The sequence below is a fragment of the Mangifera indica genome, chromosome 12 (genome assembly GCF_011075055.1).
Source record: "Mangifera indica cultivar Alphonso chromosome 12, CATAS_Mindica_2.1, whole genome shotgun sequence".
Classification (NCBI taxonomy): Eukaryota; Viridiplantae; Streptophyta; class Magnoliopsida; order Sapindales; family Anacardiaceae; genus Mangifera; species Mangifera indica.
Window position 1 is genome coordinate 13,115,956 of NC_058148.1, and position 14,762 is coordinate 13,130,717.

The window sequence follows — 14,762 nt, forward strand, 5'->3', positions numbered from 1 at the left end:
AATTATTTGACTTTTTTTTTTTATTCCAATATTATTGGGCAGCTGCAAAACACAATATGGGATTTTTAATTTCTTGCAATGAGTTCATTGTGTCTAAATAACATTTCGCATTAAAAGCTTGAGCAATTGTGATTTGTCTTTAAATAAGGATGAGAGTGAATTTCTTTTTTATTTTAACCCAAAATAAACTTTGTTTGAAAAAAAAAAATAATGGTGTTGGGCAAAATAATAATTTTATTATCTATTAATTTTGAAAAATAAAAATTAAAAAATTCTACTATATATCAGATGCAAACGTTCTAAATATGATAATTTAACTCTTAAAAAGATTTAAAAAATTATAAATCAGTTTCTAAATTTTTTTTAAAACCTTAATCATTGACACTACTATTTCACCACTATTATGATTTTATTGACGTAAGCTTTCACCATTATCAACAATGAATCAATCGATTAAAGTTATCATTGAAGATAACTTTTAATCAACAACCCAATCGATTCAATGAATAAATCAATCAATTTTGTAACGAATTAATCGATTTTATTACTGAATTAATCTATTTGTCAATGAATTAATCAAAAGGAATGAAGGAACATAGAAGAATAATAGAAGGATGAGTGATGATAACCTAACACCGAGAAAAGAGGAAAAAGGGAATAAATATAAAAGAAATTTTTTTTTATATAATTTATATATTTAAATGATTTTTTAATTAATTTTAATTATATAATAATTTAAAATAATAAAATAATAATTTCACCTTTTAATATTTATATAAGGTTTTTTATTTATATAATTTGGTTTTCAGTGAAAAAGATATTATTTTAACAATAAAATTATGTGTACCTATTTTAGGTACATAAATGTGTACATATTTATATGTGTCATCATGTGATTGGATAATTTTGAATTAAGAATAAAACAATAACTAATCATATGATGATACATATGAGTGTGTATACATTTGTGTACCCAAAATAGGTACACATAGTATTGCTCTTATTTTAATCATCCAAAGATAAAAACGTGTTTTAAGTCCACCCTTTCATGGGAAACGTAATTCATTGTAAAATTAAATCCGATTAATAATAAAGAAGTGCAATTCAACAAGCAAAAGTAGTTGCTATTCGTAGCAAAATTAGTTTCACATGCAGTGACAGGTTGTGTAACAAATACACAAACAAAGTTAAGGAAACATGGTTGAACTCTGCTGCTTCCTTTATCTGACAGCCAATGTTTTGTGGCTGGTGATGTCAGCATAACATTATAAAAATTTTAGAGTGGATGTGATGTTAATATTATTGTAATATTTTTAAATAAATATCATATAGATAAATTATGAAAGAAATGTTAGGTTTGTTTATATATTTTATATTGTTTTGAAATTAAAAAAAAATTTAACTAATTAAATCTTTAAATTATCAAGACATAATGTGAGAAAATGTAATTTTGAAAAATTAAAGGGTGAAAAGTGTCAGCATGGCAAACCTTGGGCAGAAACAATAGTTTACAATGTGAAATGGAGAATGGGATGACTGCATCAACTTTAATCAAATCAGGCTACGCTTTCAACCCTAAACATCTGGGGGTCCGTTTCTGGAGAAATTTCGGCTATGACTCTGAACAATCTTGTTACTAAAATTTCCACAAAAGGTGACAAAATTCACTCGAATTGAATGGCACACTGATTCGTCATTTTAATTTTTAAAGCGACATGTTTAACTTTAAAGAGTAAAATGGACATGTAAGATTTCCATCTTTATAAAATTAAAGATGCCAAACCCACTTAAAGATGAAACCATTGATGTCTTCACATATTCCATCAAATTTCAAAATCATCATTCCAACTTCTATGAGAAGGACCAATGGTTACGTTACTGTATTTATGTCATCACATAGTTGAGTAATTTTGAATTAAAAATAAAATAATATTCAATCATACGATATTACATATAAATATATATACAATTATGTATCCAAAGTGAACACATATTGTATTGCTCTATATTGTTACTTGTTAGTTATGAAACTTGTACCAATGGAAAATTATTATATTGAAAAACTTTAATATAAAATATTATAACAATAAAATTATGTGTATATATTTTTTTATATATAAATGTATTATAATATGATTGAATGATTTTAAATTAATGATCAAATAATATCCAATCATATGATGATATATCTATATATATATATTTATATACTAAAAATATATACATATAATATTACTTATATTATAAAGAGTGAAAAATTGATTCGGTATTTGAACGTACACAGTTATGTTATTTAATAATTTAAGTGGATTTTGGCAAACCAACCACATGAATACTAAGAGTGATGTCCCAAAAAACATAGTCCCTAAGTTTGCACATAGTCTTAAATTTTAAGAGGAGAAACTAGTGTTACATGTGTAATAAATACAAAAATTGTAAAACCATGAATATTGATAGGCATTTTACTACTAAGCAACCTTAAGTGTGTTTTTGAAGTAGTAGTAAAATAATGACATATAATTGTTGGTATCATGAAAAATAATTTAATAATAAAAAATCGCTTCGACATATTAAAGAAATTATAAAAATATTGACAATTATTAACTTTTACTTTTTTCTGTGATGTATATATCCACTGATTATGTAGTTTGTGGTTATTTGATGATTTATCGTATTGAGTGTGAAATTTATGAATTTACAAGAAAGGATTTTGATTGATTTTGATTATACATAATCTCGAATTTTGATTTTCCATCAAATGGGCTAAAATCTAAGTCAATTGCCGTCCAAATAAATGTAGTAAAATATTGACAAAATACTCATTTTCATTCAATTATTAGCGCCGTTGCCGTCCAAATAAATTTAAGTCGATTGAACCAAACGGCTAGCCAAAAACACAGCTAATTCTATCAAGTGGTGCCATTCGACGTTTACTTCGAGTGCAACATGCTAGTTTGGCCATATTTCATCCACCTTGACTTCACATTTTGTCCAAGGGCACACCACAACCGCACTAATATTCAACTATGTACACCTAAATTTAAAATTACTTAAAATAAAGTTATTATATTTATTAATTAATGTATTTGATTATTATTACGTGAATAAATAATTTTAAATTAAAAAATAATAATAATAATAATAATCACGTACAATTAACATGGTCATAAAGTATATAATACTTTGAAAAATAGAAATCTTACATCTTATAGGTTATGATCTAAATTAAGAAATTGGTATTAAAGTGTTCAAATTAGGTTGGCGTGACTAATCACATTTTAGTTGAAAAATAAGGGGTAAAGAGGGTGATTGACTTTAAAAGGTGAAGCAGTGTTATATGGTCCCGGCGGGCCTTGCTGATGTGATGGTCTATTTCGTAAAGGCCAAGTGACTATTTCCCACCTAAGTTCGATGTTTTCTCAATTTTCATCCTTTAACTATGGAAATATCAAACACCCACCCATAACCGATTAAATTTAACAAAACTCTAACGGTGACAAGGGTAAAATTGTCATTTTCTCTATAATATTAAAAATAAACTTAAATAGAATTTATTTTGCCCCCCTAAACTTTAAAAACTAAAATTTTCCCTCAGCCTAAGTTTTAAAAAATCGCAGTTTTACCCTAGGGTTTCTTTTTGAAATCTCCGGTGACATCTCCGACTCCATTGCCGACGGTCTCTCCCTCCCGAAGCATCCTCTCCTTCCGGCAATCTCTTTCCTCTCATTTGGACCTCCCATCGGAGTCGGAGAAGTCGTGGAAGACGAAGAACTTCGTCGGGGAAGACGAAGTTCTTCGTCTTCCCAGTCGTCGTCGTCTTCATCTTTCAACTGCGATCGGACTTAATCTTCGTCTTCATCTTCCAACTACGATGAAGAAAACTACAATCGTCGTCGTCAGATAAGTCATCTGGGAAGACGATCGTCTTCCCAGACGACGAAGACGAGATCTCATCTTCGTCGTCTGGGAAGACGATTTCTCTTCCCAGACAACTTATCTCTACGTCGGATGAGTAGTGCAAGAGTTTAGGGTGGTCGTCAGTGGAAGAGAAACCATCGGGAGGGGAAGACGGCCGGTGATGGCACCGGAGAGATAAACCCTAGGGGGAAATGCGATATTTTCAAACCTAAGGGGGGAAATACAATATTTTCAAACTTAGTTTAGCGAAAAAATGTTAGTTTTTAAACTTTTAGGAGGAAAAATGAGATTAAATTTACCACCGTTAGAGTTTTGTTAAATCTAACCGATTATGGGTAGGTGTTTGATGTTTCTATAGTTAAAAGATAGAAACTTGAGAAATCATCAAACCTTGGGTGGGAAATAGTCGTTTGGCCTTTCGTAAATAGCATTCCAATTTTCTTTTCTTGTTTTTTAAATGTGGCGAGACTTTGGGGGATCCTCTGCGTCACATGTGATTATGTTCACACGTACTTAAAATTATGAATCTCCCCGTTTAAAATTATTTAATAATTACTTTGCTTTCTTAGATATTTTACCATATAAATTGGTTTTATTATTTGTCTATGCTCTTACTTTCCCTTTCAATTGTCATAGTGACATTATGTTTTCATACATAAAAATCATTTTTGACCCCCCCTCTTTAGCTTAATGTCTCTTATCTTTATGAAGAGTTAAATAATAATTAAATTATTAATAGGCCAAACGACTATTTCCCACCCAAAATATTCTATAATGACAAATTTTTACCCTTTAACTATGAAAACACCAAATACCTACCTATGACTAGTTAAAAATAACAGTGATAAGGGTAAAATCGTCATTTTATCTATAATATTAAAAAATAAACTAAAATATAATTCATTTTTACCCCCCTAAACTTTGAAAACTAAAATTTTTCCCCAGTCTAAGTTTTAAAAAATGGCAGTTTCACCCTAGGGTTTGGTTTTGAAATCTCCGACGACCTCTCCGGTTCCATTGTCGACGACCTCTCCCTCTTAAGAAATCTTTTTCTTCCAACGATCTCTTTTCTCCCATTTAGAGGGTCAATCGACATCAGAGACGCCTTGGGAGACGAAGAACTTCGTTTTCCCCGACGAAGTTCTTCGTCTCCTAAGGCTTCTCCGACGTCGATCGACCCTCCAAATAGGAGGAAAGAGATCATCGAAAGGAGAGAATGTTTCAAGAAAGAGAGGTCGTCGACAATAGAGCCAGAGAGGTCGTCGGAGATTTCAAAACCAAACCCTAACGTGAAATTACCATTTTTTAAAACTTAGGCTGAGGGAAAATTTTAGTTTTTAAAGTTTAGAGGGGCAAAAAGAGATAAAATTTTTAGACGTTAGGGTTTTGTTAAATTTAACTGGTCATGGGTGGGTATTTGGTGTTTCTATAGTTAAAGAGTGGAAACTTATCATTACAACATACCTTGGGTGGAAAATAGTCATTCGGCCTTATTAATAACTAGATGAAAACCCAAAAAATTAATTTTATTCAAATAATTCAAAGAGGATACCAAATCGTCATAAATTAGAAATTCAATGCGATGTGGAGGAGGGGATAAGGCTGAAGTTAGAATAATGAAATAAAAGTGCAGAAATTTTTAAGTGTGGATTATTCCCACATCAGAAATTGAACTCATTATGAAATACGTAAGGTGGCAAATGCCAATTGGTTTCTTCCCATTTCGAAATTACATGAATGATTAATGAAGTTTGGCAAAGTCAAACCAAATTGCTCAGCATGACTGATCTCTCTCTCTCTCTCTCTCTCACTCAACAAACCGCAGGAGACCGTCAACCGACAATGTGACAGTATTTGGTACACCGGATAGGGATTAATTGAGAAGTCGATAGCTTAAATTTTAAGTCAACGATCTTTGGGTAAAATAAAATGCGAATAACAAAACCTGACTGAGTCATCGGCCAAAGAATAATTTTAATATATATTAATTAAAATAATATTTTTTTATTTAAGTTGAATAAAATATTTTTAAATTTAAGATTCAAAAACAATATTAAATTTTTAAATTTAGACTTGAGCTCAAATTAATCAAAATTAAATTTATTTTAAACTCGTTCAAATTAAGTTGACAAATAAATTCAAATCAGTTCAACTCATATCTATCTATACTCCCAAAGTTTGCATGTTTATTTACTTTGGACCAAATAACCTCGCAAAGTCTGTGAAGATTAATATCTCTTAAGAAGGTGTTTGATTTGAGAAATATTTTATTATTAAAATTGAAATATAATCTCAAAAATAAATTACTTTAAAAATTATTAGGTATAACTTTTTACTATATTTATAAAATTTGATAAAAATGAGTATGTATAAATAATTATTATATTCGGTTAGAATTAATAAAATAATATTAATAATTATATTATTTTACTTAAATACTCTTAGATATAATTATTTAAAATATTTTTTATGTTATTTGTTATATTAATTAAAAACAAGATTATTTTTATCTTAAAAAATTAATAAATAAAAATATAATAATAACAAAATCAAGATTATTTTAATAATCTTAAAATACCTAAGATGAAGATAATAATCAAATTTTTCACGATATTATCGTCATATCACTACTGATAATAAAATATTATCAAAATATTTTATTATTAATAAATCAAATAAAATAATATAAATAATAAAATTTAAGAGCAATGTTATGTGTACCTATTTTTGGTACATAATTCATGTATACATTTATGTGTCATCATATAATTAAGTAATTTTAAAACATGTGTCATCATATGATAAAGAAACATCCAATCACATGATAACACCTCATCTGTATATATAAATTGTATATCAAAAATAGATATACATAATTTTATTGAAAATTTAAATTACTAAAATAATCTAGAAAAACTTTTAACTAAATGCCACGTAAATGTATTATGAGATAAGGACTTAGAGTTGCATGACATGTGAATATTATAATGAGTCCATCCCCATTTTATAAACTATATATTAATGTAGATGACTATCATATTATCTTTTCCTTGATAATGCAATAATACGATATTGTTTAATCAATTGTCATTAAAATATTATAATCAAATATCTTATAATATTATTAATTATTCATCATAAGCCATGTGCCTGACGAACGAGCAACTCATCGATGCAATTTCTTTTTGTTCGTACGTAGGAGAAGCTAGCGTCCATGCAAGAAAGCGTTGCTGGAAACAAAAGTATTTTTAATTTCTCAAGGGATCGATCTTGCTTGAAATAAATCTTACTGTAAATAAATAATTAATAAGATAGACGTTGCTTAACCTTTCTGTTGTTTTCTTCACATAATCTCCCTTGTCTTAAGTGATAAATAATTTGATGCCTTGCGTTGTTCATGGCTTTCTCAGTTTCTATAATTTTGATTCCCATTTTATTTATTTTTTTATTTATTTTTTGGCCAAAGGATTTATTCCCACCTAAGGTTGATTGCATTCTTAAATTATTATTCATTAACTATTAAAAACTCAAATACTCACTCATAAACTGTTAAAATTAACAGAATCAGTTAACATTATTTATTTTTTCTTAAGTTTAAAAAACTAACCGTTTTCTCTATAATCAAACTTTGAAATGTTATATTTTCTCCTTTAGAGTTTTCTTCTTTTCTAGTACCATCACCAACTGAATTCTCTCTTCCTCTTCTTTTTCAGTATCATCTCTAGACGAATCATTTTCATGGAAAGAGAAAGAGAGAGAGAGAAGCCGACCAGTAACATCAACATCGGAAAAGGAAGAGAGATAAGAGGAAAAATGTAACACTTCAAAATTTAATTTTCAAAAAAAATTATTAATTTTTTAAATCTAGGAAAAAATGAAGAATATTTTATTATTTTTACTATATTATTAGTAAAATAACGATTTTACCTTTAATATTTAACTTATTTAGTTAATTTTAATAGCTTGCTTACAAATGGGTGCTTAGTTTTCAACCATTAATGAATACCAATTTGAAAAAGCAATAAACTTTGGGTGGGAATAATCCTTTTGTCTTTTTTTTTAATCGCGTGAATTAAAAGGTCCTAGTGTTCGTTAAATTGGGCTGTTCATAAAAACAAAGCCAGTATAACAATCTAAATTCCTTTGTACATAACTATTGAATCCTCTTTCACCGCATTCCCCATTGACTCATCAGGGGACAAGACAACCCTTCGTCAGTTTTCTTATTTAAAAATTCTCTTATAAGTTATGATTAGTTGTTAAATTAATTAATTTTGAAGACAACCTTCTTGTTTTTATCATATGACCTTTGAAGGTGCGAAGGGATGCCTTTAAAAATATTCAAAATCGACAACTTTTCTTGTTGTAAGGAATTAAATTTTGTTTAGGCGTTTTATCTGTTGCCTATTTATTATGTGCCACCCAATACTTCATGAACAAACTGTCCTCATTACCATAACCACTGTAGAATACATATGCTCTTATATATTTTCTAAACATTCGAATCACACAAAACAGATGAACTCTGCAGATGGGCACTGGTTCATGCTTAAAATTTCAGTCACTGATCCTAATAGCTGAACTCTGCAGAGACCTAAAATTTCAAGAGTTGAATTGAAGGCCAGAATTGGCTATAGAAAGGGAAAGTTATACAAAGAATCAATGGTATTAAATTAAGTGGACCATCTCTTAAAATTCAACTGTTGAATCAAACCTCCACTTTCTTGGGTATTTTTAAAACTCAACCCTAACTTTTTCTGCAAATTGCCACTGCTATTTTAACATAAATCTTCAATCCCAAGTAACCCAAGTTGCTGTTTTTAACCTGCAAGTGGTGAAGACTCAGATAAAAATGAACCAAATTCCAAGAGAATCCGCCACTTCATTACTTGAAAACCAGTGTTAAAGCATCTGGACCCAGCAAGAAATTAGTGGGCTGATTTTAGTCAAGAAATTGATAATACAGTAATGAATATGACCGTCGAAATAGTTTTAAGTGTTTGCTGCAACGCATTGCATCCCACCAACCAATCCATAGAAAAGGACTTGCCATCTTTCCACATGCTGTGCTCATTAGTTCCTCCATTTCAAACTCAAAATTAAACTAATAAATACTTAACCTCAACTTGGGATTTGTTATTAGTTATTACAGAATCCCAGATGCTCAAGCCCCAGATTTTTTATTCTCCAATTCCCATCTAAATTTTTAGCAATAACGACAAGAAGTTTGGTTGCAGAATGAGTTCAATCTCATTAACATTTATGTCTATCTGATTCAAGAACTCCAAGATCCTGCAGAACAACTCAACACCAGATCACAAAATTTCTTAAAAAAAAAAAATTTTTCCACTGTCAGTGGTCCAAGAGAAGAGAGTTTCATTTATTATAAGAAAAAGCTGTCTGTAAGTATCATTGGCAGTACTAGAATTCAATTAACAATCAATAAAATGAAGCTAGATTCTTAAATACAATGAAATATAATTTTACAAAATAATTAAAATTTTTATGGTTCCACAGTATCCAATTGATTATTCTGTTGCATATGTTTAATATTATTATCATTTTATTATTATTATCCCAGCCATGAGACCATGGTTTGAGTTTTGCCATGATTTCTGATCAAGCTCTGACTATTTGGAAAAGGGCTAATTGGTCCATAAAGTTTCATGCAGGCCCAATATGTGCACATTTACAATTTCTTCCTTATCAACCTACTCCAGTCTATATTGGGCCTTAATTTTTTTAAGAAAAAGAAGAGTTGATTTATTTATTAATACTACACACATATTTTTTTTATAAATTAAATTATTAAAATTAATTTGATTTTTAATAAGTACTTTTATTTAACACCTCATTTTTATCTTATTATTCCTATGTTTTTAGAATAAATAATAAATTAAAATTTTGAAAATTGTTTGTAGTTGTATAAAATTTATTATTATTCTTTTCTGAAAAATAATGGTAGTTTTTTTTTCTTTTTTTTTTTTGTGTTTCTTAATTTTATTTTTTATTAAAATTATTTGTAAGAATTTTTTTAGCTCTAACTTTTCTTAAACTTCAAACTTAATTTTCTAATTTTTTTTAAAGGAATAATAATGGTGGGAGGTATATAGCATAAGCGAAATGAATATAATGTTAACTTTTTTTTTTTTTTTCATCAGAAAAAGGAATGAAGGGTGTTTAAGAAATTTACAGAATATTATAAAAACTGAATTTTTACAAAATATCCTAAAATTATAAATTCTTAATTCATGTGGAATGCCAAACTCCACTCATATAGAAATAATAATAATAATTAATTAATTAATTAATAAACAAAGCCCATCTTTTTCATGCCAGCCCATCACTGCATGGTTGTCATTGCCACATTTTGTCTCTCCAATCAGCCACGTTGAGATTGAAAACAACAATGACATGGTTCACCTGTTATTTCAATTGAAGAAGGTATTTATGAATGTGCATAGAAGGAGAATCACAGCCACAGCACTGCAAAAACTATCAAATCCTCTTAAACTTGGTCATTCAGCAGGCTCACATTTAGCTGGCAAAATTAAATGGGTGGGACTGGGAATACTGAAACTTTATTTCTCCTTGTCAAAGGATTTAGGAGGATAAGTACAGTAAGCCAGTATCAACAATTTATGCTTATAAAATAGGAAGTTGGATTGGATGGATGTGATTTCTTGCTATTGGAAGCCTATAAATATTTGCCTCAGTTAAAAAAAGTGAGACTCCAATGACTGAAGGAGGAAAATGTATGCAAGAGTTGAAGCAAATTAAATCTATCAGTTAAGCAGAATGGCTGGTTCAGTTTCCTCCATCGTCTCATCTACCAACTTCTTCTCAAATTGCAAAATTTAAACGAGTTCAACTTCTCTTAAAGTTGAACGGAATTGGAGGAAGCCATGTGCATGTATTATCTTTAGTTTCCTCCTGTATCTAACTTTCAACTTCCAAACTTCAATCAACTATAGCGCAGGTGATTTCTCTTCATAACATACAACTCAATTTCAATGTGCAGGCATGTCATTTTCGCATTTAAAACGAATTTATGGCATTTCTTCTGCTTCTCAACATTAAATGATAATCATTCACCTTTGAACTAAAAGCAAACTATAAGATGAGTATTATCTTTTTGAACAGGATTATGATTTATGTCTACGGTATAAAGTCCATTTTATTACACGAGCTTCTCAATTTATAGAACTTTCTTTCTTTCCAGACCCACAAACAATTTTTTACCCACAAGGATATGGAACACTTAGGGCTCTCTGTCTTTAATGGACAACAATAACCACCTGTCAAAGATCAAGACGACTCTTCATTGTCCACATAACTTCTATCTACAAAGCAGCTTCACACTTCACACAAATGGACTTATTGCTACCACCACCCTCTGCAATAACAAGCAATTCTGCAATCCCACATGCCCAAAATTCTGTTTCAATGGGTTAAGTTGTGATTACCTTAAGTTGGAAAAGAATGAGGAAAGGGCTGGAAATAAGACAAGGAAATACAAAAGGGACTTCATGTGTCACCATCTTCTTTGTCCATAATGTAGATAGACAGAAAGCATGATTGCCGCTATTCACATGCACAACAGGATTACATGCCATTCCCATGTGATACTTAATATACATCCAAAACATTATTATAATGTCAAGCTTAAGTAACTGTAATTGCTTTCTTTCTCTGGTGTTAAACAATTGCCAGAATATTAGAAGTAGAATCATCTGTAACAGTAACTACAGCTTTTATTCGATATCTACTTCTGGATACATTGAACAAAAAGCTGTTCTAAAGCTGTCTTTGCAATGAGGAAATATTAATGAAAGAGCAGAGAAACAATGGTAAATGGAAATGGGATAACACTTATATTAGATATACATACAGAGGGCAGAGATTGAATTTAACCATGCCAGATTCCACTAAACAAACTACGGAATCTATTAGTAGACAATTTCCTGACAAGTCTTTTAGCATCAGAAACTTCTGCTTCTGCAAGTTTTTCTATGTTTTTTAGATACCCAGAAGCTGCAATCTTTCTTCTAGCACTATTGCAACTTGTCAATGACATTAATATAGACAGCAAGAACTTTTTGTTACCTGAATTTTCATTTTCTTGGTCAAGCAGCTGCAGCAGAACCCCGATATTTCGATCACCTTGAATGAATCGTTTTCGATTTTTCGGGACCGAAACCATGCTAGAGAGTGCTTCAATTGCCATTTCTCGTACTTCAAATGATTTAGCATCAAGTAATCTAACAAACTCAGCCATAAAACCGGCATCACCCATTGCCTTCTTAGTCTCCTCTGAAGTGCTGCATAGTCTAAAAGCTACCTTTAATGCCAATTCTTGAACTGAAACATCGCCCTTTCGAAGAAAGTAAAGCAGGTCTTCCATAAACCCATGATTCATCAACATGTTTAAAGAATTCAATGAACAAAAACACAGTTTCTCAATGGCTCTCAATGCTGTCTCCCTTGTTTTTGAAGAGAAATATGATTTGGGATCCAAAACTCGCATAAGTGAACGAATTCCACCTTCTCTAATCACCATTTGCCTAATTGACTCATCCCCATAACTTATATTTTGAATAAACTCGATTGAATTTATCTGAACAACCTCCTCTTTGGATCTTGCGAGCTTGAGAAATGAGGAAATCGCCCCTTCTTCAACCATAAATCTCTTTATTTCTTCAACACCAACAAGATTTCTCAACACCCCACAAGCTGGACCAATGACTTCTGCTCTATATTCAACACTAGAACATATTTTCAACAGTACGGTGACACCACCATGAGCTGAAACTGACCAAGCATTATCAGAATTCTCAGTCAGCTTTTGCAAACTTCTTGCTGCAAATTCTTTACCAAAATCATTCCCATTTTCCAAAACTCGAATCAGAGGACCAACAACACCAGCGCCAATCAACACATTCTTATATAAACCATACCCAGAAATCACAGAAACAACCCTCGTAGCCTCTTCTTGGATTTCCATGTTCAAAGAATCAAGAAAATTCACCAAGATATTCACAATCTCGTTGACTTCAAAAACAACTAGTTTCACATACCTCTCATCTTCGGCCACAACTTCATGTAAATTCATCAAAGCTTGTCTTTTCATTTCTTTATCTCCAATCTTCAATCTTGTCAACAAGTCTTTTATGTAGAACCTCATATCATCTTTGCAAGCATTAAGACTCGGCCTTGAAACAATAATTGCAAAACCGTGAGTCAAAACACCAGTGGAATAGATCCCCGATAAGTTCTTTACATGTTGATCAAACTTTGTGGAGATAACATCCAAATCACTCTGCATCAAAAGCTTCCCACTGTAAGAAAGATCCACACATCTTCTTGCAAGATCATAACAATCTTTAACAGTGACCAAGATTGCTGGAATCAAGTTTGAAAGAGATGAGTTTTCACAAGAATCACAATTATCAGCAGCTACAAGGCCTGAATTGAGCTCTTCTAACTTGTTCCGAATCAGCTGCCATTTGACAGAAAAGACTTTGACAGAGTGAGAAAGAGTAATCAAAGAAGAGATAAATTCAATGGCTTCCCTAAGATTGGTTTTGTCAAAGGGTGATGATTGAGGTGAGTTTTGGTTTTGGTTTTGTCTGAGTGATTGTTCACCCATATTTAGGTTTCAACTTTCATGCAACTTAAGGCAAACCCATGTATTAACTTTGATGAAGAGAGCAAATCCAAAGCGGCTAAAGACAATACAAAGGGAGAAGATGCAAACTGACTGCATAGTTGAGTTGTTATCTTCTGGTAGTTGTAGCTGATATTGAATTGAGGGTATAAATGTGCATTTACAGGTCTGACCTTTTGGGAGGTTGTGTAATAGTGACAACTCAGTGGATTGGCGATAAGGGTACTTATGTCTTCTCAAACGGTTCAAGGTAGCTCACAGTCTCAGATCTCCGTTGGAAGCTGGGAGTTTATGCATGTTAAACAGGAAAAAAAAAACTTATTTGATGGAAGGACAATGGAGGATAATCCAGAGAGTTGTCAAAAAAAAAAAAAAAGAATTTGTATATGTTTATTATGGTACTTTTGATGGTATTAAACAGTAAATGTACTTCCTTAATTCAAGATTCGTCATGCTGACATTTTTTAGCAGTTGAATTTCAAATATCCACAAATTTTTTACTCCAATAATAGAGGCCAAACTATCAAGAGTGGTTGATTATATAATAAAGTGCTCAAAAAATACACCTATTGATTCTGTTGAATAAATATTTTTTACATCATTTAGCTAGGATTAGAAGAAAAATGTGGTTTGAGCTATAAAGAAAACTGAAAGAGTTCCGGTAGCTTCTTGTTGACGATTAGAATAATGTCACAGCAATTTGGGAGCTTTTTGGAACTTTATCAACCTTACTTTTATGGCACACTTGAGATTTACTCAATTTGCTATTTGTTAATGAGTTGAAAGGAAAAAGAAAAAGAAACAGTTGAAGAGGAAAATTAAGAAGGGGATGTGGGATTAAGGCCTGGAGTGAAAGACAAAAGCTCAAATGGACCAACCATTATTAAGGACATTGATTTTGGATTAGGTGAAAAAAGAAACAAAAGGTTAGCTTTTATTTTGTGTAGCTTCACCCCACCATGTGAAGCTACTTTGTTGGATGCCTTGAGCTAGCAGTCACCTTTCCAATAGTAAGTGGAGATGAACACCTACACATAGATTCATGCAAACTTTCTCTCTTTTCTTGCTTTTTTCGTGTATTTTGGCATAGGTAATGAGAGCACCTAAACAAAAGCCCAAAAGCTTTTCTCATGTGTCAAACAGTGCATAAAGACAGATTAAAAGGGTATTCACTATC

The 14,762-nt window shown here is 31.0% G+C and overlaps 1 protein-coding gene across 1 annotated transcript; it reads right to left on the reverse strand.

The window, feature by feature from the left end:
• Nucleotides 1–11,652: 11,652 nt before the first annotated feature.
• On the reverse strand, nt 11,653–13,864 carry LOC123230306 (vacuolar protein 8-like). The gene has a single exon (XM_044656474.1). The coding sequence runs from the start codon at nt 13,565–13,567 to the stop codon at nt 11,828–11,830; it is 1,740 nt and encodes a 579-aa protein (XP_044512409.1). The 5' UTR covers nt 13,568–13,864; the 3' UTR covers nt 11,653–11,827.
• Nucleotides 13,865–14,762: the final 898 nt, after the last annotated feature.

Bases quoted from the DNA above. Each gene is read 5' to 3' on its own strand.
- LOC123230306 (XM_044656474.1), bottom strand. From the start codon at position 13,567: ATGGGTGAACAATCACTCAGACAAAACCAAAACCAAAACTCACCTCAA.